At 29.6% G+C, this 27,814-nt stretch overlaps 1 protein-coding gene across 3 annotated transcripts in view; it reads left to right on the forward strand.

Moving 5' to 3' along the window:
* Window positions 1-342: 342 nt before the first annotated feature.
* The window catches only part of LOC122502614 (thyrotropin-releasing hormone receptor-like), a 43,951-nt gene continuing 16,479 nt past the window's right edge, over window positions 343-27,814 (forward strand). The window contains exons 1-2 of one of the 3 annotated variants that reach the window (XM_043612765.1): window positions 343-568; window positions 688-1,555. In XM_043612765.1, coding sequence (XP_043468700.1) covers window positions 710-1,555 — 846 coding nt within the window. In that variant the 5' untranslated portion in view covers window positions 343-568; window positions 688-709. Of the gene's footprint in view, window positions 1,556-27,814 lie in introns of all 3 variants that reach the window. The other 2 variants (XM_043612766.1, XM_043612764.1) reach the window with 2 other exon arrangements.

Raw genomic sequence — 27,814 nt, forward strand, 5'->3', positions numbered from 1 at the left:
TAACATTATTTAATAATTTTGAAAACAAAAATAATTTCATTACTTTTATAAAACTAAAATTAGAAACAAAAATTATTTTCCATTCTAGATTTGGTTACATATTATTACGAGTACAATTCAGATAGGATTAAATTCAATCTTATAATAAGGGAAATAATAATACTTTCCTCTTTTATTTTTTTTTTTTTTGTATAAAAGTAGTTAATATATTTAGAAACATAATATTATTAGCGTTAATTGAGATTTAAAAGCAACTGGATACCTATATGTTATCATTTAAGTAGAAAATACAGGGTTGATTTTATATTATACAGGAGGAGGATGATACTATATTCAGGCGCATGCGGAAATATTATCAAACTAACAGAGACCAGGAGCGAGGATCTAACTCCACTTTGCTCAGTTTATTTTGTGCCGGTCCTCTTCATACAACTTCTGAGAAAAAAAATTAATCACGATTTTTGTTTTTAAAAAAAGAAATAAGATAGAAAGTAACAAACCTCAAGAAAGTAGTTTAGAAATTTTCAATTGTTTCCTTAAGGAGCATAAATTTTCTTTTGTTCTAATAGTAATGCTTTTCTCGAATGGAAATTTTTTTCATGTTTTGATGATTGTTACTTTTAAAATTTTCATAAGTTTAAAATTTTATGTTATGAAACTATAAGATAAAAGTTTTTTTTTTTGAAGAGTTGAATAAAGGAAGAAGAATATGGATCATTTGTTTGAATTAACGTTAAAATTTGACAATTGCAAAGACTCGAGAAATTTTGGAAGATATCGAAGATCAGCAACATGGAGTAATGCGAGTTACATTCCATGGAACGAAAGTTATGAAGCCTACGATTACGATGAGGAACCAGCGGAAATTTGTAATTCCCTCTATTTTGTTTTGGATTTTGCCCATCTTTATTATATTCCCTTTATTATTCTATTGGGACTCGTTGGTAATTTACTGTCGTGTGCTGTATTTTTGAATACACATTTAAAAATGAGAAGTTCGAGTTATTATTTAGCGGCATTGGCAACAACGGATTTTATGTACCTTGTAACATTATTATTGGTGTGGTTAAACAGTACAGTTGGATGGAGGGTGTTTAATAAGGAGGGTTGGTGTGAAAGTGCTGTGTACATTAGTTCAGTGTGCAGTTCATTGAGTGTATGGTTAATTGTTGCTTTTACCGTTGAACGATTTATTGCCGTACAATATCCATTGCACAGACCCCATATGTGTACAATTGCAAGGGCCAAAGGGATTGTATTGGTTTTGGTATTATTGGCATTGGCCAGTCATTCTTATACACTTGTAACGGCTGGTGTTGTTAAAATGCAAGATGGTTCGGAGGTTTGCGACATGAAAATTGAATATTTAAAGACAATGAAGATTGTCAGCATTATTGATAGTATTGCTAGTTTGATATTACCGTTGGTTATGATTGTCATCATGAATACAATGATAACGAGGAATTTATTGAGATTCAGTAGGAAATTTAAACGCGATCATGCTGCAAGCTGCAACAAGTATCCAACGTCTGAGATCAATTTAAATAATATCCAGGTGAGTTTTTCATGATTTCATCAATATTTCATTCATTTTTTTTAAATTTTTTATTTGCACCTCTAAATTATGATTTTTAGTTATTGGATCGAAAGTTTTTTCCAAAAATGCATTCTTAGAATGTTTATATGTCTGCTACGATTTAAGGTCCTCCAAAAAACATAATCTTATGTCCAAAAGACTCCATTATGACAAGAATGTTTATGTCCATAAATTTCTTTAAAATCTCCTAAAGACAGCATGTTAGCATACATAGGTTCTCAATGATATTTTTTTCCATCACTTTTCTCCTTAAATATTTAATAAATTGAGCTGAAATTTTTTATACAAAAGTCTAAAATTTTTAATACAATAAAGAAGGACAGTGATATGCAAAAGTTTTAATATTTTTAAAATTAATTATTACAAATTACTTTAAAATTATTATTTCTCACCGCGTCACTTTCAATCAATTTCTCTTCTTCATCGATTTCAAAGTGTTTTATTATAAGTCATAAAAATTAAATATTAAAACAAAATTCTTTCAAATATTAAAATTTATTTCCATGAAAGTGGACAAAATTTCCAATTGTTTCAACTTTTTAAAATTACTTTTAGAAACGCAATTAGTTTTCAAAATTTGTTATTACATTTTTCTAACAACCAAATTTTTTTCACAATTTCTAAATTCATTTATTCAAAATTTCAATACATTTTGTTACAAATTTCAAAACTTTTTTCTTTATTATTTTTCCACAGAAATTAAAATTTCAAATAATTTCAATTAAAAACCTTTTTGAAATTTAATTATTTCTAAAAATTGTAAATATAATTCTTCAAAAATTCACTTATTTTTTTTTTAGAATTTTTAAATAAAATTATTCAAAACTTTAAGAATTTTTCAAGAAAAGTAATACATGTAATTAATAATTTTTTAAAATAAAAATTTTTATACTTTTGCTTCCCTCAAAATTTTCAAAGAATTTAATTCAAAAATCTTTTAAAATTTAATTAATTCCTAAAATTGTATGTTATAACGCTTTAAATATTGAATTATTTTCTAAAATTTTAAGTGAAATTGTTTTTAAATCAATTCCTATCAGAATTCAACTATACGAGAATTGAATTATTTAAATAGAATATTTTTTTTGAACTCATAAAGTAATGTATTTTAAAAAATTCAATTATATAGATACTTTTTAACATTGAAATAATAAAATTTGACAATATTTTTAATTATTAATTAAGGAAGATTTCGACTATATCAGCAATTAGTGACATCTATTAGACGTCAATTGAACTCTTTGGTTTAGAGTCAGGTGTTATTCTTAAGATAATTATTCCGATATGGTTGTCGGTAAATAATTATATTTTTGAATAATCAATAAAAAATAAAATAAAAATAATAATAATAATCTCAATCAGCAAATAATTTCCTACATTAATATTTTTAATTGTTTCAGTTTTTAAAATTATTTTCGCGAATTCAAATATATCATTAAATTATTCAGACTTCAATTATTTTTTAATAATTTTATTGAATAATATTATTCAAAACTTTTGATTTTTTGAGGAAGCTTACAAATTAATAATTTTTTATATTGAAATATTATTATATTTTCACAGTAATTAGAATTTGAAAGATTTTACTTGAAAACTTTTGTAAATTTAATTAGATCTATCAGGAATCTTATACTTTAACAGTTCTAATCATTTTGTCAAGTTTTAATTAAAATTCCTTTTTAAATCAATTTTCTTATTAGAATTCAACTATGAGAATATAATAATAATTTTACTTAAATATTTCAAAATAAATTGAATTTCAAATGAGTTGCGCTTACAATTTTCATATGTAGATGAACTTCAAATGGTTTCAATTTGAAATTATAAATTTTATGAAATTCCAATTTTTAATTAATTTAATCAGAAATTTTAAAAGATTAGAAGAATTTCAGTTAAGAACACTTTAAAAAAAATAAATTTTGTAAAAGTTACAAACGAAGAAATCAAAGTCAAAGACTCGAATAAATTAAAATAAATAATTTTATTTTTTTAATAATTTTTAAATCTATTTTCAAATTATCAATTTACAATAAGTATTTGCTGAACTGAAACTTTAGTCAGCTGTCATTGACCTAATTATTATGAATACTTATTTTATTGAGGAAAAAATTATTGAATAATCTTAAAATTTTATAGAAATGCTTGAAAAAATTTTTAAACTTTAAAAAAAATCTCTTTAAAGTTTCTTGAAAAAAAATTTCTGATACAAGTACTTTTTAGAAACCATTATTCCATACACTCCTCTTTCCTTAATCAATATATACCTGGTTTATAAAATAAATAAAAATGCCCCTTCGTACTTCAAAAAGTACTAAAACTAAACAAAATGGAAGAAATGATGTTACAATTTATATCAAGAGTTTAAACTATATGACAAAAAATTCTTCAGTTCGATCAGATAAACAGTTTTAAAATTGGTTGAGCTTTGAAAAATGATCTAAATAATGAGGTGTGTTCTCCGAGGGTTAAAATAATGCGTATAATAAAATTATTACGTATAAGAAGAATCACAGCATAGGAGGAAGCATTTCTTACACATTTAGAAGCACACGCTGTGATGCATGAAGTATGAATCTAATTGAGTCACCCAAATAGTGACATATCAGGAAATATTGAGAGGGGAATTTAGATATAAGAATATGGCTCAGCCTACACGAAAGTTCAGGAAATAAGCAACCATCAATCAAAGAATATAATGTTCCATCAACAAGATAATAAGTTAACATAATGCAATAGAAAATCGAGAAAATAACTTAACATTATGAGGGATACATCAAGTAATGCGAAAAAAAGTCTTTTTCAAGAATTTTTTTACTAATCCATTAAATTTAAAAAAATATGATTTATTTATTATAACTATTTTTAAGCGAATTGAGTCGATTTAAAATTTTCATATCCACCATATTTAATGGGGTTAATATAAAAATCAATTCTTATTTATTAAGGACCAATTTCACAACAAGTGTAACAGTGTTATATACAGGTTAAAATTTTCAAAGAAAGGTACTACGTAGTTTATGAACGACCCGCAACAAAAATTACAAACATTAATGGTGTACCTTTTGATAATAATCAGCATGTGGGAGTAAAAGGGTTGGTGTCACCCTTTCTGCAATTACCACATAATTGCATTTTCAGCACCTATTGCATCTGACCCATAATGATCTATAAAGGAGATATCTAATTATGAAACTCCGATTTTCAAATAATTTAATTACTTAAAAATTAAAAACTGTATTTAAGAGGTCAAGTTCCTATTAAGGAAATTCATTGTGTAAAAGAACACAATTTCAATTAGAAATTAAAATTTTCTTTTTAAATATTTATTATAAAGACAGGCTCATGATCATTATGAAAAAAACATTAGGAGACTTATGTTTATGAATTTTTAAAGATATTTTACTTAAAACATTATTTCCATGGTTAGTTCTATGAAAAGCTGTACTGAAGAAAAAATTAGTTTCTAGTGACTCTTGCAGGAACAGATAAATTAATGTCGTTAAGAAAAGAGTGGGATTTAGAATAGTCCACTTAAAAGTTTATTCAAGAATATTAAATTAACTAAAATAGAAATCTTGACGAAAGCAAGTTAAGTTGCTTTGCAGTATTCAGGTATTCTCCAATTGCATATTTGTATTTAAAATCTTGTCGTTTTAAATAATTTTCCTCCAAGTTGAAATTAGGTGAGTAATTCACATGAATAAAAGTAAATTTACAAAATGAACTTTAAAAATAATTATATCAGAGTGATTTGCTTTATTTCATTTTATTATACAAATTATTATTCAAAAATGATTTTCTTATAAATTAATGTATTTTTCAAAGACAAATTAACATTAATAAAGAGTTTGTAATGTATGTTGATAATTATGTGTTTTATTTAAACTTTTAAACAAATTCTCAGCGACAACAATAAAATAGGTGTAAGTATAAAAAAATTAATTCTAAATACCACAGAGCCTCATGCATATTCGAATATGATTTTTGACTCTGAAAAATTAATTTTTTGTATTTTCTTATGAATTAAAACAATCTCTACCCAATGGTTGTTAATTAAAAATTATATGCTGCCGATTTTAAGAGCATCAAAATTAATACCCGTAATGTGGTAATTATACTTTGTTTTATGTTAATAATGTAACAAATAAAGTGCAATTAATAATTAAAATCAATCATCTAGTCGAAAGTTTCATCCCTGCCGTAATACTTTCCCCACATTATCATGTCCCTCGATTCGACATTTCTCATACTCATAATCATATTTTATTACCTCTAATTGATTTACATGTACACATGTATACAACGCCGATGTACACGCACTACGACTCATTGCAAATTTGCAATTCCCAAATTTGCCAGAGGCAACAATCTGTCAGAATTATTCCCACATAGCACAATAGTATGAGGTAAGGTTATGTTGAGTACTAATCGTAAGGCACATAAGGTTACACAATATTGCTGCGGTAGACCTGAGGTGAACTAAAAACTTCCGCCATGGAGGTAAGGTTACATGTTAGGGTGTGGTGAGTATATATGATAAGGCCATGGTAACCTTACACGTTAAGGTTAAGGTAACCTTACACGTTAAGGTTGATGTAACCTTACACGTTAAGGTTGAGGTAACGTTACATGTTAAGGTTGAGGTAAGGTTACATGTCAAGGTTGAGGTAAGGTAATTATTAAGTTGTAAGGTTGAGGTAAGGTTAAGGTAAGGTTGTGATAAATTTACCAGTTATGGAAAATATTGAAAAAATAATTAATAAATAAATATTCAATTAAAAAGTTAGTTTGTTGCTCCTCTCTATTTTGGAAACCTGACATGAAGCAGAAAATTTTGAAAACAAATTTGGGGGGACTGGGATTTGAACCCGGGATCGACGCGCATAAACCGATCATTCTAACTAACTGAGCTAAGTAGAGAACTGGTAGAAGGAAAATTAATATTGCCTTTAAGGAGTTAATCATCTTCTTGGTTCACCTTAAAGGCAACATTAATTTTCCTTCTGCCAGTTCTCTACTTAGCTCAGTTAGTTAGAATGATAGGTTTATGCGCGTCGATCCCGGGTTCGAATCCCAGTCCCCCCAAATTTGTTTTCAAAATTTTCTGCTTCATGTCAGGTTTCCAAAATAGAGAGGAGCAACAAACTAACTTTTTAATTGAATATTTATTTATTAATTATTTTTTCAATATTTTCCATAACTGGTAAATTTATCACAACCTTACCTTAACCTTACCTCAACCTTACAACTTAATAATTACCTTACCTCAACCTTGACATGTAACCTTACCTCAACCTTAACATGTAACGTTACCTCAACCTTAACGTGTAAGGTTACATCAACCTTAACGTGTAAGGTTACCATGGCCTTATCATATATACTCACCACACCCTAACATGTAACCTTACCTCCATGGCGGAAGTTTTTAGTTCACCTCAGGTCTACCGCAGCAATATTGTGTAACCTTATGTGCCTTACGATTAGTACTCAACATAACCTTACCTCATACTATGGTGCTATGTGGGTTGATATATTAATTAATAGATCATTTCCATTAAATAATTAATTTCTGTAAAAATTTAAAAAAATTACTTCAATCGATTACTATGTATTGGAAAATTATTTTTCTGTCGCATTTTTCGTAGAACTTTGATTTCTATATTTTGCAAACAATTTTCTTTTCTGAGAAAAGTAAACGTAGGAAAATCGTTACTTACCTCCTTATAATTTTATAAGGAATACAAACCTTCTTTCAAGGCTAAATCACCTTAAATTACATATTTGAAGATAGTTTGAATTTTCAACACTTGATGAAACTTGTATTTCGAAGTCATTTTCAATTCCACAAGGTCAAGTTAAATACTTCCAACGTCCATTTTCATACTTTATTCAATTCTTGGCTATATCGGAATACGAACAAAAATTGTTAAATTTTATCATTCCTTCTTGTTGACTAATTCAGTAATAGTGAAAAATGTTTATTCAAAGTAGAAATTATTTTTTTATACTCTTATATACCGTGCCATTAATTGCTACAAGAATAGAAGAATGTATGCAGAATTTAAACAACTACGTGGAGAGGAACTTCAAACCCTATCAAGTTGTACTGCTAACTAATTCGAATACTTTCTCGATAGAAAGAGACATAATTGCGTCAGTATTACGAAATTTGCCCTATATGCGAATCGATGTTGAAAAAATGGCATCAGAGGATTTAATGAAATCAATGAAGCACCCATCGTTCGGCATTCCAAGAGAAACATCTCTATTTCTCCTGGTCAATTCTACTAGTAACTATAAATCTTCCTCCTTTACTGAATCTCTGAACTATTTAACGAATCTTTCACCCGCCAAAGTTCGTCCTAAAACATTACTGATTACCTTCACTAAGCGAAAATCATCATACCAAGAATTTCTCCACCAAATGTGGTTGAAACAATTTCTGGATTTAACAATTCTCGAAATAGAAAACAAACATCAGCGACAAAATTTTATCCAAGGGAAACAACGTCCGTTTGTTTATTATTACAATCCTTTTGCGTTGACATATTCAAGGAAAGTATGTTCCGCAAAAACAGATTTGTTTCCAAATAAACTATTGAATCTTCGGGGTTACCTGATAAGGAGTGGTTTAATCGTAAACCCACCTTTCAGTTTAGCTACATATGATGAAGCTGGACAATTAGCAAATTGTAGTGGTGTAGATGTGCAGAGGTTTTACACTTTATCTGAAGCTATGAATTTTAAAACTCACATCGATTCGAACGTAAACTCAACACTTGGTGTATTTGCGGGAAATAATGCAACCGGAATCTTAAAAAAACTTATAGAAAACGAGATTAGTATTGTTATCACATCGTATATCCATGTGCGACCAGCTGCAGACGGTACATTATACGAATATTCAAGTACGATTGAAATGGAATCGTATGTTGCCCTAATGCCCATTACCCACACTAACACTGAGGAAGAATATTTAAACGCTAAAAATCTACTCTACAAGATGTTTTTCTTCATAGCTTTCGTCATAATGATGTGGGTAGTAATAAGTAATTACAAAAATGGAAATAATTTTTGGAAACCAGAATACATTGCAGCTATTGTATTAAACACAGTAATACCTCAGCAACCCACAAATTTTGATAATCGAATCTTCTTCATATACCTGATAGCAATTGGTTTCTACTGTTCCATTAGCTTTTTGGCTGATCTAACTGCGACTAAATTAAGTAATTCAAATGAAGTTGCGATAGATACTTTCATTGATTTGGCGAAATCGCCCTTTGCCCCAATGATTCATCCTAATATTTACAGATTACTTGATGATGATTCAGAAGATGTAAAACTACTGAAGGAAAAAATGATTCCTCACGAACTTATCGAAACTGAATGTATTTCCACTCTTGTGAAACACAAGAATGTTTCTTGCATCATAACTTCTTCGTTCGCAAAACAGTTAGTTGAATTATTAAGAGATGGAGATGGAAATCCTCTCAGTAAGGTACTCAAGCAGAATTTTTTTAATGCAAGACGAGTACTAGTATTAGAAAGAAGCACACCCTACAAACCAAGAATTGATGAACTGATTGATGTTTTCGTTCAATCTGGTTTACGAATTAAATGGGAGAATAACATTTCGAACCATGAATTGTCTTTCAACATTATCAGTTACAAGAAAAAATTGATCAAAATCAACGACGTTGGTTCTGTGTCTGAACTGAAAACTGTTTTTCTCTTCTGGTATTGATTCTGGGATATTTTCTTTCCCTTCTAGTTTTCGCCGGAGAAGTGTTACGCAATTATCTCGCATTAAAAGTTTCTTCTTTTAAATGAATTGATTGGTTCTATTCATTTCAGAATCAATGTACGAATTGTTGTGGACAAATTGACTTACATTGGAGAATTGGAAATTGACTACTACATTTTGGTTTTAACATTACTAGAAGGGAGAATCCTTTAATGTTTGTGAAATAATGACAAAAAATTCGGTAGTAATTTAGTGTTCTCTACACGTGTCATTGTTTTCTAATCTCTTATAAGATATTGACCTTCAAATCCCTGTGAAACTTTTTCCAGAAGTTCTAAACATGTTTGTCATTTAGTAACAATCAGTAACTATGTATTCTCCAATTGCATATTTTTATTGAAAATCTTGTCGTTTTAAATCGTTTCCCTACAAGTTGAAAAAGGTGAGTTAATGCACATAAATAGAAGTAAATGTCCAAAATGAATGTTAAGTGAAAATGATTCTAATTTTCGATGTTACTAATTGTATTTGTTTGGTATGAATTCGTAATTATTTTTAATTTTCTTTCGTTTTATTATTTTCAATAATTCTTGATATTATAACTTGATTAAAAATTGGAAATTTTGTAATTAGAATTAGACACACTTAAAACATATACATAACATATTAATGATTGACACAGAGATAATTGTGCACAGGCATCACCACTCTATTGTTTTGTATTAATTTCAAGGTGTGATCCATATACTTTCAATTGATTTAACTAATGAGTCTGAATTTGTTTCATATATATTAAAGTGATAAAATATACAAGAAATAAATTATATCTAATACAGACTCTAATCCTTATTTGAATGATTTTTGACACTGAAAAATTAATTTTTTGAATTTTCTACATATAATAATAAACAGAAATTTCAATGAAAATTTTAAACACAGTGATTTGCATTTTCGTTGTTTTGCGAACATTATAAATTTAGCCCCTCAAGATATATGTTACGTGAACTGCAAGTAGACGCTCATTTGGTAAATTCTGAAGAATATGACAATGATGATGAGTGTGAATCTATTGAAGAGTTAGATGGTCATAAAGAAGAAATCACCTGTAGGTCGAAAGCCGTAGTTCGTTTAAGAAATCTATTTTAAAAATTACAAATGTTCGAGCCCTCTTGAAGAATTTAAAAATTATATTGTCAACTCCTTGCGGCGACAATTATATCACATTTCCTCTGGCGGTATTGGAATTTAATTTATTAGTAGAGAAATTAGAAAATGAAATAATTTCCATAGATGGAAATCCTCAAAAAACCTTTAACGACGTAAGATTTAGAGACGCTTTTCATCACTAATTAACAAAAGTGATTAAAAATGGCTCTCACCTTAGTTCTTGAATAATAAATATAGGTAAACGGGGGATCCTTTACAAAGAACAAAGGTATTTTTTTTAAATTCTTTATTTCGTTTATATAATAAATTGCTATACTTAAAACGACTATAGGTATTTAAAAATCTACAACAGTTCAAGATAGGTACTTAAAATAGCTTATCAAATTAGTATATATAATTATTAATCGTCTGTTCGAATGTTTCATCCCTACCGTATCATACGTTTCTCGGCGTTATCATGTTCTACACTTCGCTCTCTCTTTCCTCTTTATAATAATAATTTAATACCTCGATACCGCAACAAATCATTGCTCTTCATACACATAATTTGAACTTAAATTAACTTCTCTGCAAATCCTATTGATTTAGTCATTATTTTTACAGTTACTTTTATTAAAAGCTACTAAAGAAAATATATATTTTCTGAGCATAAAATATAGAATTTTCAATATCCCAGAATTATAAATAACTGAATTATACAACTCAAAAATTGCTTTCTGTAAAAATCCCCACTGTAAAATTTTATTCGCAAAAACACTCTTTTTCTAAATAATATAATAATAAATCATGTGTAAATAATAAAATTCCCAGTTAATTGGTAATTTACGAAAGCAAATATATATAATCAAAGGTTTACGTAATTCGCAATTTACCAAAACTGATCTATATTTGTGTAACAATAATATATTCGCAATTAGTCAGATAATAATAATCTACTAAATATAATTACTATATGTGACGCTCCACGAGAAAAGGGACCTTATGACTTACAGACGAATTTTGCAGGAGAGGCATTTAATGTGGAACCACTCTGATTGGTCAAGACGTTTCATTGAAAGTCAGTCCCACTACTCACTTCACATTGATAGTTATCCATGTTACACGAAGCGCATGAGTTGTACGTACATAACCTGTGTAGTTGTGTTAGAAAGTAGAGGGGCTGATTTTCTAAACAACCGGGTGTAAACACTCAAAAGGTTCATTTTTAAACATTGATAACAAAAAAACCTGTAAGTAGAAATTATTTTTGCCTTTTGTATATGAAAGAGCAACTCAAAAAGTACGGAATGATATAAATAACTCAAAATTAATTTTTTTGCAGCTAAGGTCCCTTTTCTCGTGGAGCGTCACATATGTAATTAACAGGGAAAGTTTCATATTCATGAATATGTAGTAATTATTCAGTAATTATTATTTTAATTAATATTTAACAAATCGTGGAGAAAATTATATGTCACAATAAATCCAAAAGTTTTTTTCAAGAAGTGATAAATTTTGATTCAAGAATTGCGGAGAAAACTGTTCTTTCCGTTAATCTTGGGAATAAAAACTTACCCTTTAGGGAATTCGTTCTCAAATAACTATGATAGGACGCAAAGAGAAATTGCAATCGATTACTGTGTATTAGAAAATTAATTTTCTGTCGCATTTTTCGGAAAACTTTGATTTCTAGATTTTGCAAGCAATTTTCTTTTCTGAGAAAAGTAAACGTAGGAAAATTTTTACTTACCTCCTTATAACAAGGACAAGTTAAATACTTCCAGCGTCCATTGTAATTCACACTTTATTCAATTCTTGGCTGTACCGGAATACGAACAAAAATTGTTAAATTTTATTATTCCTTCTTGTTGACTAATTCAGTAATAGTGAAAAATGTTTATTCAAAGTAGAAATTATTTTTTTATACTCTTATATACCGTGCCATTAATTGCTACAAGAATAGAAGAATGTATGCAGAATTTAAACAACTACGTGGAGAGGAACTTCAAACCCTATCAAGTTGTACTGCTAACTAATTCGAATACTTTCTCGATAGAAAGAGACATAATTGCGTCAGTATTACGAAATTTGCCCTATATGCAAATCGATGTTGAAAAAATGGCATCAGAGGATTTAATGAAATCAATGAAGCACCCATCGTTCGGTATTCCAAGAGAAACATCTCTATTTCTCCTGGTCAATTCTACTAGTAACTATAAATCTTCCTCCTTTACTGAATCTCTGAACTATTTAACGAATCTTTCACCCGCCAAAGTTCGTCCCAAAACATTACTGATTACCTTCACTAAGCGAAAATCATCATACCAAGAATTTCTCCACCAAATGTGGTTGAAACAATTTCTGGATTTAACAATTCTCGAAATAGAAAACAAACATCAGCGACAAAATTTGATTAATTGGAAACAACGACCGTCTGTTCATTATTACAATCCTTTTGCTATGACGTATTCAAGGAAAGTATGTTCCGCAAAAACAGATTGGTTTCCAAATAAACTATTGAATCTTCGGGGTTACCTGATAAGAAGTGGTTTGATCGTAAACCCACCTTTCAGTTTAGCTACAGTACCGTCCGAAATTGTCAGTCCACCCATTTTCAAAGGAATGACAAATTTTTTTAACATAAAATTCATGAAAAGTAAAATTTTTTTTGGTTTATATTTTGAAAGACGATAAAATTTTGAAAAGAATAAGACCTTACAGAAGTCATTTGGCCAAAATTTGTAGAAGATATTCTTAAAAATCGTCATTTTCAATGTTTTACAAAAATTTGAATAACTTCTAAAATAATGAACGCTTTTTAATAATCTTAGGCTTATTTTAAAGACCATTTTCTACAGAATAAGAATTACTTATAGGCATTAACCTGTCATTTTTAACTTGGAATAAGCATGACGTCAAAGTTGGACAAAAAAATTCAAAAACTTTGAAATAATATTATTAAAAGAAAAATAATTTTTGAAATTCAAACATATATTTTTATTAAATTTTCTTGAAAAATCTACACCATATTATGTTTTATATATGTTCTAGAATAGTTTTTAGTACAAAAAATTGATTTCAAATTTTTCCAATTTTTTTGTCCAATTTTGACGTCATGCTTATTCCAAGTTAAAAATGACAGGTTAATGCCTATAAGTAATTCTTATTCCGTAGAAAAAGACCTTTAAAATAAGCCTAAGATTATTAAAAAGCGTTTATTATTTTAGAAGTTATTTAAATTTTTGTAAAACATTGAAAATGACGATTTTTAGGAATATCTTCTACAAATTTTGGCCAAATGACTTCTGTAAGGTCTTATTCTTTTCAAAATTTTATCGTATTTCAAAATATAAACCAAAAAAAATTTTAGTTTTCATGAATTTTATGTTAAAAAATTTTTGTCATTCCTTTAAAAATGGGTGGACTGACAATTGCGGACGGTACTGTACATATGATAAAGCTGGACAATTAGCAAATTGTAGTGGTATAGATGTGCAGCGGTTTTACACTTTATCTGAAGCTATGAATTTCACAACACACATCGATTCGAACGTCAACTCAACACTTGGTGTATTAGTGGACAGTAATGGATTCGGAATCTTGAAAAAGCTTATAAAAAACGAGATTAGTATTCTTATCACATCGTATATCCATTTGCGACCAGCTGCAGACGGTACATTATACGAATATTCAAGTACGATTAAAATGGAATCGATTGTTGCCCTAATGCTTATTACCCACACTAGCACTGAGGAAGAATATCTAAGCGTTAAAAATCTATTCTCCCAGATGTTTTTCTTCGTAACTTTTGTTATCATAATGTGGAAAGTGTTAAGTAATTACAAAAATGGAAATAATTTTTGGAAACCAGAATACATTGCAGCTATTATACTAGGAACAGCAATACACCAGCAACCAATAAATTTTGGTAATCGAATCTTCTTCATATACCTGATAGCAATTGGTTTCTACTGTTCCATTAGCTTCTTGGCTGGTCTAACTGCAACTAAATTAAGTAATTCAAATGAAGTTGCGATAGATACTTTAATTGATTTGGCGAAATCTCCCTTTACCCCAATGAGTCATCCTAGTTTTTACAGATTACTTGGTGATGATTCAAATGATGTAAAACTACTAAAGGAAAAAATTATTCCTCACGAACTTATCGAAACTGAATGTATTTCCAATCTTGTGAAACACAAGAATGTTTCTTGTATCATAACTTCATCGTACGCAAAACAGTTAGTGGAATTATTAAGAGATGCAGATGGAAATCCTCTCAGTAAGGTACTCAAGCAGAATTTTTTTAATGCAAGGCGAATAGTAGCATTTGAAAGAAGTACACCCTACAAACCAAGAATTGATAAACTGATTCGTGCTATCGTTCAATCTGGATTGCGAATTAAATGGGAGAATAACATTTCGAATCATGAGTTGCCTTTCAACATTATCAGTCATAAGAAAAAAATAATAAAAATTAGTGACGTTGGTGCTGTGTATGAACTGAAAACTGTTCTTCTTGTGATATTGATTCTGGGATATTTTCTTTCCCTTCTATTTTTTGCAGGCGAACTGTTACGCAAAAAACTTGCATTAAAATTTTCTCTTTTCAAATTAATTGACTGGTACTAATGATTTCTGAATCAAAGTACAAATTGTTGTGAACAAATTGACTTACATTGGAGAATTGGGAATTTACTACCACATTTGGCTTTAACATTACAAGAATGCAGAATTCCTTTATAAGAAACTGTGTCTGTAAGATTAATAACGACAATAGTTTAAGTAGTTTATTATACGCCACACATGTTTTCATTGTTTTGTTATCCCTTACAAGCATTTGAATTTTACTGAATGTATCTTTTAAAGCCTAAAAACATAGTAGAGTCTACTTTATATTCCTAGGAAACTTTTTCCAGAAGTTCTGAACATGTTTCTCATTTAGCAAGAATCAAAAACAATTTATTCTGCAATTGTGTATTTAAAATCTTGTCGTAAATCGTTTCCTCACAAGTTGAAATTAGGTGAGTAATTTCCATAAATTTTAAAAGTAAATTTACGAAATGAATTTTTAAAATGAAAAAGACTCATTTTTTTGATGATAATTAGAAAACTTAATCTCTTGTATTAGATTTTTAATCGTCTTATCGCTAGCACAAAAGAAAAGATTGTGACTTGTTTCTTTAAGATACATAAGGAAAATATAAAGTGACTTGAAAATAATGGGAATAACAGTTCATAAGTCTTCGGCTAACACTACATTCATGGATGAACTGAAAAAGTTACTACCCAAGTTTAATTCTAAAAATCAACATTATCGGTATGTGGCCCATATTGTCAGCTTGTTGTTCAAGAAATGCTGAAAATTCTGAAAATCGAAATAGAGGAAAGTGACCAGAATTAAGACAGCGAGCAAAACATTGACAAAGAATCAGAAGAAAGGTAATTAGAATCTATTTCTTGCACTTCACCCATATTGTGAAATTAAGAAATTTATTTAAAACTTTCAAAAGATCTGAACAATTAAAGAATAAGCTCAACGATTGTTGTGAGACAACTAATATTAAAATGTTAACCCCTAACATTGATGTTAGTACCCGCTGGAACTCCACTCATGATATGATTTTTATCGCTTTTCGAATACAAACAACAATAAAATTATTGTGCGAACATAACAAACTAGAAAAATTTCAAATCACTGAATATACTTGACTCTCAATTTGGTATAGTTATTGGAGTAAATCTACTTTTTGACAAACTTGAAAATTCAATCACCTGCCTCAACAATTCTGAAGAATTAAATTCTATTAAAGTAGTAATGATATAGAATTACTTCCTTCTATAGAAGCATCCATAGAAGCTCTTCAAGCAGCTCGAATAAAAATTTTGAAACTTTATAGCAAAACAAATTGGAATTATTGTATAATATTAATCTTAGATCCACGACACAAAATTTAAACTTATGATTAAAGTGAACGGGGTAGAAAAATGAGAGATACGTCGATTGAAAAGTTTAAACAAGTGTTATTAATAATAATTAATAACTGTTATTTATTTATTAGAATTTTATAAAGATAACTATTTTATAATAACATAAATGTAATCCTTTAGACTGCTAATAAGGTAACTTTATAATTACCTGCTATTCGACATTTCTCACTCATAACCATACTTTATTACCTCGATCTACAAAACATTAATAACACAATTACCAGCCAATAAGTAATTATTTTACATTAATGCAAATTTATCATCAAAAGTTTACGTCATTCGTTTCTCAAAAATTAATTATTTAACAAATAGTGAATAAAATGCTGTGTCATAATAAATTCAAAAGTCATTTGAAAACTGTGACAAATTTTGATTCGAGACTTGCAGAGAAAAATTCTCTGTTTGTTAATCTTAGAAATGCAAACTTACCCTTCAGGGAATACGTTCTTAAATAACGAGAAAAGGACAAAAAGAAAAATTACTATCGATTACTATATATACACAAATAATTTTCCTGTAACATTGTACGCAGTATTTTGTATTTTCAATTTCGCAAACAATTTTCCTTTCTAAGAAAAGTAAACGAAGAATAAAATTGTTACCTACCTTTAGTAAACTTTTAAGGGAATATAAACATTTATTCAAGGTTTTTATCATTTTCAAATTAGAGAAATTTTTAACGTTCAACTACAAATCATACAATATTTAAACTTACATTTAGTCTCAATTAAGGATTGTAAAATAATTGTAAAGCTTCTTTAGACTACTATAACATCAAGATTTAATTTTCTCTTCTTAATGCGACCCATTAAAGTGAATATCTCCCATTAACAAGAAAATACTAAATATATATTGGATTTCAATAAAATAGTACGAGGAAATGGTTTACATTTGCTTTACACTAAATAAACATCTAATGGAAGCATTCATGTTACAAAAACAATCATTTGCCACGAATACATGTATTACAAAGTAATTTTCAATTCCACAAGGTCAAGTTATAAATTTCAAAAGTTCGTCGCAATTCGCACTTTAATCAATTCTTGGCTACTGAAAAATACACCTCTAATTACATACAAAAATCTTTATATTTTAACATTCTTTTTTCGTGACAAAATTCAGCAATAGTGAAAAATGTTTTTTGAAAGTAGAAATTATTTTTTTATACTCTTATATACCTTGCCATTAATTGCCACAAGAATAGAAGAATGTATGCAAAATTTAAACAACTACGTGGAGAAGAACTTCAAACCCTATCAAGTTGTACTGCTAACTAATCCGAATACTTTCTCTATAGACAGAGACATAATTGCGTCAGTATTACGAAATTTGCCCTATATGCGAATCGATGTTGAAAAAATGTCATCAGAGGATTTAATGAAATCAAAGAAGCAACCATCGTTTGGTATTCCAAGAGATACATCTCTATTCCTCCTGGTCAATTCTACTAGTAATTATAAATCTTTCTCCTTTACTGAATCTCTGAACTATTTAACGAATCTTTCACCCGCCAAAGTTCGTCCAAAAACATTACTGATTACCTTCACTAAGCAAAAATCATCATACCAAGAATTTCTCTACCAAATGTGGTTGAAACAATTTCTGGATTTAACAATTCTCGAAATAGAAAACAAACATCAGCGACAAAATTTGATTAATTGGAAACAACGACCGTCTGTTCATTATTACAATCCTTTTGCGATGACGTATTCAAGGAAAGTATGTTCCGCAAAAACAGATTGGTTTCCAAATAAACTATTGAATCTTCGAGGTTACCTGATAAGGAGTGGTTTAATCGTAAACCCACCTTTCAGTTTAGCTACATATGATGAAGCTGGACAATTATCAAATTGTAGTGGTGTAGATGTGCAGCAGTTTTACACTTTATCTGAAGCTATGAATTTTAAAACCCACATCGATTCGAACGTAAATTCAACACTTGGTGTATTTGCGGGTGGTATTGCAACTGGAATGATAAAGAAACTTATGAACAACGAAATTAGTATTCTTATCACTACGAACTTACATTTTCGGCCAGCTGCAGACGGGATATTAGTCGAACATTCAAGTACGATTGAAATGGAAGCGTTGGTTGCTCTAATGCCCATTACCCATACTAACACTGAGGAAGAATATTTAGATGCTAAAAATCTACTCTACAAGATGTTTATCTTCACAACTTTCGTCCTCATAATGTGGGTAGTAATAAGTAGACACAAAAATGAAAATAACTTTTGGAAACCAGAAAACATTGCTGCTATTATACTAGGAACATCTGTACAGGAGCAACCAATAAATTTTGGTAATCGAATCTTCTTCATATACCTGATAGCAATTGGTTTCTACTGTTCCATTAGCTTCTTGGCTGGTCTAACTGCAACTAAATTAAGTAATTCAAATGAAGTTGCGATAGATACTTTCATTGATTTGGCGAAATCGCCCTTTGCCCCAATGATTCATCCTAATATTTACAGATTACTCGGTGACGATTCAGAAGATGTAAAACTACTAAAGGGAAAAATGATTCCTTACGAACAAATCGATACTGAATGTGTTTCAACTCTTGCGAAACACAAGAATGTTTCTTGTATCATAACTACATCGTACGCAAAACAATTAGTTGAATTATTAAGAGGTGGAGTTGGAAATCCTCTCTGTAAGGTACTCAAGCAGCAATTTTTTAATGCAAGGCGAATAGTAACATTAGAAAGAAGTACACCCTACAAACCAAGAATTGATAAACTGATTAATGTTTTCGTTCAATCTGGTTTACGAATTAAATGGGAGAATGACATTTCGAGTAATGAGTTGCCTGTCAATGTTATCAGTTACAAGGAAATAACAGTTAATGACGTTGGTTCTGTGTCTAATCTGACAACTGTTCTTCTCTTGGTATTGATTCTGGGATATTTTCTTTCCCTTTTAGTTTTCGCCGGAGAAGTGTTACGCAAATATATCGCATTTAAAGTTTCTTCTTTTAAATGAATTGACTGGTTCTATTGATTTCGGAATCAATGTACGAATTGTTGTGGACAAATTGACTTACATTGGAGAATTGAAAATTTACTAACATATTTTGGTTTTAAGGTTACTAGAAGGGAAAGTCTTTTAATGTTTGTGAAATAATGACAAAAGATTCGGTAGTAATTTAGTGTGCTCTACACGTGTCATTGTTTTCTAATCTCTTATAAGATATTGACCGTCACTGAACGTATGTTTTAAAATTAACAACATAGTAAATCAAATGCCTGTGGAACTTTTTCCAGAAGTTCTAAACATGTTTCTCATTTAGTAACAATCAGTAACGATGTATTCTTCAATTGCATACTCTACCGACGGAAATTGTGCGAACGCTAACATCTCGAGCTAATAAAGTTGTATTGCATAAATTGGAAGCGAGATATCATGTTATGAAGACAAAAAAATAATTCTATTTTTTTCGGAATTTCTTACCCTGACTTTGACTCTTGGCAAAATTTAGAAAAGTTGATGAAAAAAATTGTTACTTTTACAGACTATTCCTTGTAACCTAAGCTTTAAATAGAGACCAAGAACAGCAAAAAATATTTACGGATTCCCGAGATATTACAGAAAGAGTCGGACCGTGCGAAGCAATATTTTTAATCATCGATTTCTCTAATTCGCCGTTGAGTCAATTGTGTAGCTGTGAAAAAAAGTGTCAAAAATTAATTTTACACAACACAATATCAAATATTAAATTTTCAATAACTATAATCATTGTAAACTAATTGTTTGAAATAACTATAATGGTCAAAACATGTAAAATAATAAGATACACATTATCTTTCTAACCTAAGGGAATTTCAAGCTGAATAATCTGTGGGAATTATATTACACACATTAAATTTAAATAAATTTATGACATACATTAATACATAAATATATTACACATATTATAGTGTTTTATTACAACTATAAGACTCAAAATTAATCATCTCAAGGTAAACGTATTATGCTCAATAATTATTTGTTGCTTATAAAATAATTGTTATGTTTTTATGTAGATTAACGTGTGAATGTATATAAATGTGTGAAATACAGAATAATTAATAATCAACTCACCAACTTATCTTTCACCTTCAATATTACAATATTATAATTTTATTTTATTTTATTTATTTATTTTTTATTTTTATTATTTTTTTTTATTTTATTTTTCTTTTTATTATTTATTTATTATTATTATTTTCTCTCCGCTAATCTTCGGTTCTCAAATAACTAGGATAGGTCGCAAAGAGAAGTTGCAATCGATTACTATATTTGAAAATTATTTTTCTGTCGCATTTTTCGTAGAACGTGGATTTCTCTATTTTGCAAACAATTTTCATTTCAGAGAAAAGTAAACGTAGGAAAATTGTTGTCTGCTTTCTTACATAATTTTATAAGAAATACAAACTTTCTTTCAAGGTTAAATTACCTTAAATTACATATTTGAAGATACTTTGAATTTTCAACACTTGATACTTGTATTTCTAATTTGTTTTCAATTCTACAAAGTCAAGTTAAATTCTTCCAACGTCCATTGTAATTCACACTTATTTAATTCTTGTCTATACCTAAATACGAACAAAAATTGTTAAATTTTATTATTCCTTCTTGTTGACTAATTCAGTAATAGTGAAAAATGTTTATTCAAAGTAGAAATTATTTTCTTATACTCTTATATACCGTGCCATTAATTACTACAAGAATAGAGGAATGTATCCATAATTTAAACAACTACGTGGAGAAGAATTTCAAACCCTATCAAGTTGTACTGCTAACTAATCCGAATACTTTCTCGATAGAGAGAGACATGATTGCGTCAGTATTACGAAATTTGCCCTATATGCGAATCGATGTTGAAAAAATGGCATCAGAAGATTTAATGAAATCAAAGAAGCAACCATCGTTCGGTAATCCAAAAGAGACATCTCTATTCCTCCTTGTCAATTCTACTAGTAATTATAATTCTTCTTCCTTTACGCAATCTCTAAACTATTTAACGAATCTTTCACCAGCTAAATCTCGTCCTAAAACATTACTGATTACCTTCACTAAGCGAAAATTATCATACCAAGAATTTCTCCACCAAATGTGGTTGAAAAAATTTCTGGATTTAACAATACTCGAAATAGAAAACAAACATCGGGAACAAAATTTTATCTATGGAAAAAAACAGCCGTTTGTTCATTATTACAATCCTTTTGCGGAAACATATTCAAGAAAAGTATGTTCTGTAACAACAGATTGGTTTCTAAATAAACTATTGAATCTTAATGGTTATCCGATAACGGGTGGTTTAATCGTAACCCCACCTTTCAGTTTAGCTACATATGATGAAGCTGGACAATTAGCAAATTGTAGTGGTGTAGATGTGCAGCGACTTTACATTTTATCTGAAGCTATGAATTTTACAACCCACATCGATTCGAACGTAAACTCAACACTTGGTGTATTTGTGGGTAGTAATGCAACTGGAATGATAAATAAACTTATAAGCAACGAAATTAGTATTCTTATTACTTCGAACCTGAATTTTCGGCCAGCTACAGACGGTACATTATACGAATATTCAACTACGATTGAAATGGAAGCGTTGGTTGCTCTAATGCCCACTACCCAAACAAGCACTGAGGAAGAATATTTAGACGCTAAAAATCTACTCTACAATATGTTTCTCTTCATAATTTTCGTTATAATAATGTGGAAAGTATTGAGTTATTTCAAAAATGGAAATAATTTTTGGAAACCAGAAGACATTGCAGCTATTGTATTATACACAGTAATGTCTCAGCAACCCACAAATTTTGGTAATCAAGTAATGTTCCTATACCTGACAGCAATTGGTTTCTACTGTTCCATTAGCCTTTTGGCTGATCTAACTGCGACTAAATTAAGTAATTCAAATGAAGTTGCGATAGATACTTTCATTGATTTGGCGAAATCGCCCTTTGCTCCAATGATTCATCCTAATCTTTACAGATTACTTAATGATGATTCAGAAGATGTAAAACTACTGAAGGAAAAAATGATTCCTTACGAACAAATCGATACTGAATGTATTTTAACTCTTGCGAAACACAAGAATGTTTCTTGTATCATAACTACATCGTACGCAAAACAATTAGTTGAATTATTAAGAGATGGAGTTGGAAATCCTCTCTGTAAGGTACTCAAGCAGCAATTTTTTAATGCAAGGCGAATAGTAACATTAGAAAGAAGTACACCCTACAAGCCAAGAATTGATAAACTGATTAGTGCTATCCTTCAATCTGGTTTGCAAATTAAATGGGAGAATGATATTTCGAGTTATGAGTTGCCTTTTAATGCTGTCAGTTACAAGGAAAAATTAACAACTGTTAATGTCGTTGGTTCTGTGTCTAAACTGAAAACTGTTCTTCTCTTGGTATTGATTCTGGGATATTTTCTTTCCCTTCTTGTTTTCGCCGGAGAAGTGTTACGCAAATATTTCGCATTAAAAGTTTATTCTTTTCAATGAATTGACTGGTTCTGTTGATTTCGGAAACTAATTACGAATTGTTGTGCACAAATTGACTTACATCGGAGAATTAGGAATTTACTACCACATTTGGCTTTATCATTACAAGAGTGCAAAATCTCTTCATTAGAAACTGTGTCTGTAAAATTAATAACGACAATAGTTTAAGTAGTTTATTATACGCTACACATGTTTTAATTGTTTTGTTATCTCTTATAAGCATTTGAATTTCACTGAACGTATCTTTTAAAACCTAACAACATATATAGTAGAGTCTGCTTCAAATCCTTAGGAAACTTTTTCCAGAAGTTTTGAACATGTTTCTCATTTAGCAAGAATCAAAAACAATTTATTCTGCAATTGTGTATTTAAAATCTTGTCGTAAATCGTTTCCCTACAAGTTGAAATTAGGTGAGTAATCTCCGTAAATTTTAAAAGTAAATTCACGAAATCAATGTTAAATATAAAAAAGACCCATTTTCTTGACGATGATTAGAAAATTCAATCTCTTGTATTGGATTTTTAATCGTCTTATGAATGGCCCAAAGGAAAAGATTGTGACTTTTGTTTCTTTAAGATTCTTAAGGAAAATAAATGTGACCTGAAAATAATGGAAATAACAGTTGATAAGGCTTCGGCTAACACCACATTCATGACTGAACTGAAAAAGTTACTACCCAAGTTTAATTATGAAAATCAACATTATCGGTATGTGGCCCATATTGTCATCTTGTTGTTCAAGAAATGCTGAAAATTCTGAAAATCGAAATAGAGGAAAGTGACCAGAATTAAGACAGCGAGCAAAACATTGACGAAGAATCAGAAGAAAGGTAATTAGAATCTAATTTTTGCACTTCACCCATATTGTGAAATTAAGAAATTTATTTAAAAATTTGAAAAGATCTGAGCTATTAAAGAATAAGCTCAACGATTGTTGTAAGGCAACTAATATTAAAATCTTAACCCTCAACATTGATGTTAGTACCCGCAGGAACTTCACTTATGATATAATTTTTCTCGCTTTTCGAATACAACCAACAATAAAATTATTGTGAGAACATAACAAACTAGTAAAATTTCGAATCACTGAATCTGAATGAAATTATTATTAAAGGAATTGAAAAAACTCTTAAGACACTTTATGACATTGTCAAATACTTTCAGCGGTAAAAAATACACGACTCTAAATTTTGTATAGTTATTGGAGTAAATCTACTTCTTGACAAACATGAAAATTCAATCACCTGCCTCAACAATTCTGAAGAATTAAATCCTATTGAGGAAATAATTATATAGGATTACTTCCTTCTATAAAAGCTTCCATAGAAGCTCTTCAAGCAGCTCGAATAAAAATTTTGAAACTTAATAGCAAAACAAATTGGAATTATTGTATAATATTAATCTTAGATCCACGACACAAAATTGAAACCTATGATTAAAGTGAACGGGGTAGAAAAATGAGAGATACGTCGATTGAAAAGTTTAAACAAGGGTTATTAATAATAATTAATAACTGTTATTTATTTATTAGAATTTTATAAAGATAACTATTTTATAATAAAATAAATGTAATCCTTTAGACTGCTGATAAGGTAACTTTATAATTACCTGCTATTCGACATTTCTCACTCATAACCATACTTTATTACCTGGATCTACAAAACATTAATAACACAATTACCAGCCAATAAGTAATTATTTTACATTAATGCAAAGTTATCATCAAAACTTTACGTCATTCGTTTCTCCAAAATTAATTATTTAACAAATAGTGGATAAAATGCTGTGTCATAATAAATTCAAAAGTCATTTGAAAACTGTGACAAATTTTGATTCGAGACTTGCAGAGAAAAATGTTCTGTTCGTTAATATTGGGAGTACAAACTTACCCTTCAGGGAATACGTTCTCAAATAACGAGAAAAGGACAAAAAGAAAAATTACTATCGATTACTATATATTCGCAAATAATTTTCCTGTGACATTATACGCAGTATTTTGTATTTTCAATTTCGCAAACAATTTTCTTTTCTATGAAAAGTAAACGAAGAATAAAATTGTTACCTACCTTTAGTAAACTTTTAAGGGAATATAAACATTTATTCAAGGTTTTCATCATTTTCAAATTGGAGAAATTTTTAACGTTCAACAACGAATCATAAAATATTTATACTTACACTTAGTCTTAATAAAGGGTTGTAAAATAATTGTAACGTTTTTTTAGACTACTATAACATCAAGATTTAATTTTCTTAATTGTTGCATTTTATCGATTGTGATTGAAAAAATAACATTCGTGAATATTGTGTGCTTGGACTCTTCTTAATGCGACCCATTAAAGTGAATATCTCCCATTAACAAGAAAATACTAAACATATATTGGATTTCAATAAAATGGTACGAGGAAATGGTTCACATTTGCTTTACACTAAATAAACATCTAATGGAAGCATTCATGTTACAAAAACAATCATTTGCCACGAATACATGTATTACAAAGTAATTTTCAATTCCACAAGGTCAAGTTATAAATTTCAAAAGTTCGTCGCAATTCGCACTTTAATGAATTCTTGGCTACTGAAAGATACACCTCTGCTTACATACAAAAATCTATACAATTTAACATTCGTCTTTCGTGACAAAATTCATCAATAGTGAAAAATGTTTATTCAAAGTGGAAATTATTTTTTTATACTCTTATATACCGTGCCATTAATTGCAACAAGAATAGAAGAATGTATGCATAGTTTAAACAACTACGTAGAGAAGAATTTCAATCCCTATCAAGTTGTACTGCTAACTAATCCGAATGCTTTCTCGATAGAGAGAGACATAATTGCGTCCGTATTACGAAATTTGCCCTACTTTCGAATCGATATTGAAAAAATGTCGTCAGAAGATTTAATGAAATCAATGAAGCACCCATCGTTCGGTATTCCAAGAGAGACATCCCTATTTCTCCTGGTCACTTCTACTCCTGATTATAAATCTTCCTCCATTTCTCCATCTCTGAACTATTTAACGAATCTTACACCAGCCAAATCTCGTCCCAAAACACTACTGATTTCCTTGACTAAACGAAAATCATCATACCAAGAATTTCTCCATCAAATGTGGTTGAAACTATTTCTGGATTTAACAATACTCGAAATACAAAACAAACATCAGGAACAAAATTTTATCCATGGGAAACAACGACCGTTTGTTCATTATTACAATCCTTTTGCGATGACGTATTCAAGGAAAGTATGTTCCGCAAAAACAGATTGGTTTCCAAATAAACTATTAAATCTTCGGGGTTATCTGATAAGGAGTGGTTTACACCTGAAACCACCTTTCAGTTTACCTACATATGACAAAGCTGGACGATTAACAAATTCTAGTGGTGTAGATGTTCAGCAGTTTTACACTTTATCTGAAGCTATGAATTTTACAACTCATATCGATTCGAACGTAAACTCAACAATTGGTGTAGTGGTCGGAAATAAAGCCACTGGAATGTTTAAGAAACTTATGAACAACGAAATTGGTATTCTTATCACTTCGAACATCAATATTCGGCCAGCTGCAGACGGTGCATTATACGAATATTCAAGTACGATTGAAATGGAATCGATGGTTGCGCTAATACCCATTACTCACACTAACACTGAGGAAGAATATCTAAGCGTTAAAAATCTATTCTCCCAGATGTTTTTCTTCGTAACTTTTGTTATCATAATGTGGAAAGTATTAAGTAATTACAAAAATGGAAATAACTTTTGGAAACCAGAATACATTGCAGCTATTATACTAGGAACAGCAATACACCAGCAACCAATAAATTTTGGTAATCGAATCTTCTTCATATACCTGATAGCAATTGGTTTCTACTGTTCCATTAGCTTTTTGGCTGGTCTAACTGCAACTAAATTTAGTAATTCAAATGAAGTTGCGATCGATACGTTCATCGATTTGGCGAAATCGCCTTTATTCACAATGATTAGTCCTAATATTTACAGATTACTCGGTGACGATTCAGAAGATGTGAAACTATTGAAGGAAAAAATGATACCTGACGAACTTGTTGATACTGAATGTATTTCCACTCTTGTGAAACACAAGAACGTTTCTTGTATTATACTTACAGCCTATGCAAGACAGTTAGTGGAATTATTAAGAGATGCTGATGGAAATCCTCTCAGTAAGGTACTCAAGCAGAATTTGTTTAATGTAAGACGAACAGTAGTATTAGAAAGAAGTACACCCTACAAACCAAGAATTGATAAACTGATTGGTGCTATTGTTCAATCTGGTTTGCGTACTAAATGGGCGAATAACATTTCGAATCATGAGTTACTTTTCGACATTATCAATTACAAGAAAAGATTAATAAAAGCGAACGACGTTGGTGCTGTGTCTAAACTGAAAACTGTTCTTCTCTTGGTATTGATTTTATGTTATTTTCTTTCCCTTCTAGTTTTCGCCGGAGAAGTGTTACGCAAATATCTCGCATTAAAAGTTTCTTCTTTTCAATTATTTGGCTGGTTCTATTGATTTCGGAATCAATGTACGAATTGTTGTGGACAAAATGACTTACATTGGAGAATTGGAAATTTACTACAACATTTTGACTTTAACATTACTAGAAGGGAGAACACTTTAATTAGAAACAAAAATAATGGCAAAAGTTTCAGAAGTTATTTTGTCTACTCTTCACATGTCGTTGTTTTCGAATCTCTAATAAGATATATATTGTGGGTACTTTACTAATTTATATTTCAAAATTAGCAACGCAGTAAAACTTCAAATCCCTGGGGAACTTTTTCCAGAAGTTCTGAACATGTTTCTCAT

This window comes from Leptopilina heterotoma, unplaced genomic scaffold (assembly GCF_015476425.1).
Source record: "Leptopilina heterotoma isolate Lh14 unplaced genomic scaffold, ASM1547642v1 Lhet_235, whole genome shotgun sequence".
Lineage (NCBI taxonomy): Eukaryota > Metazoa > Arthropoda > Insecta > Hymenoptera > Figitidae > Leptopilina > Leptopilina heterotoma.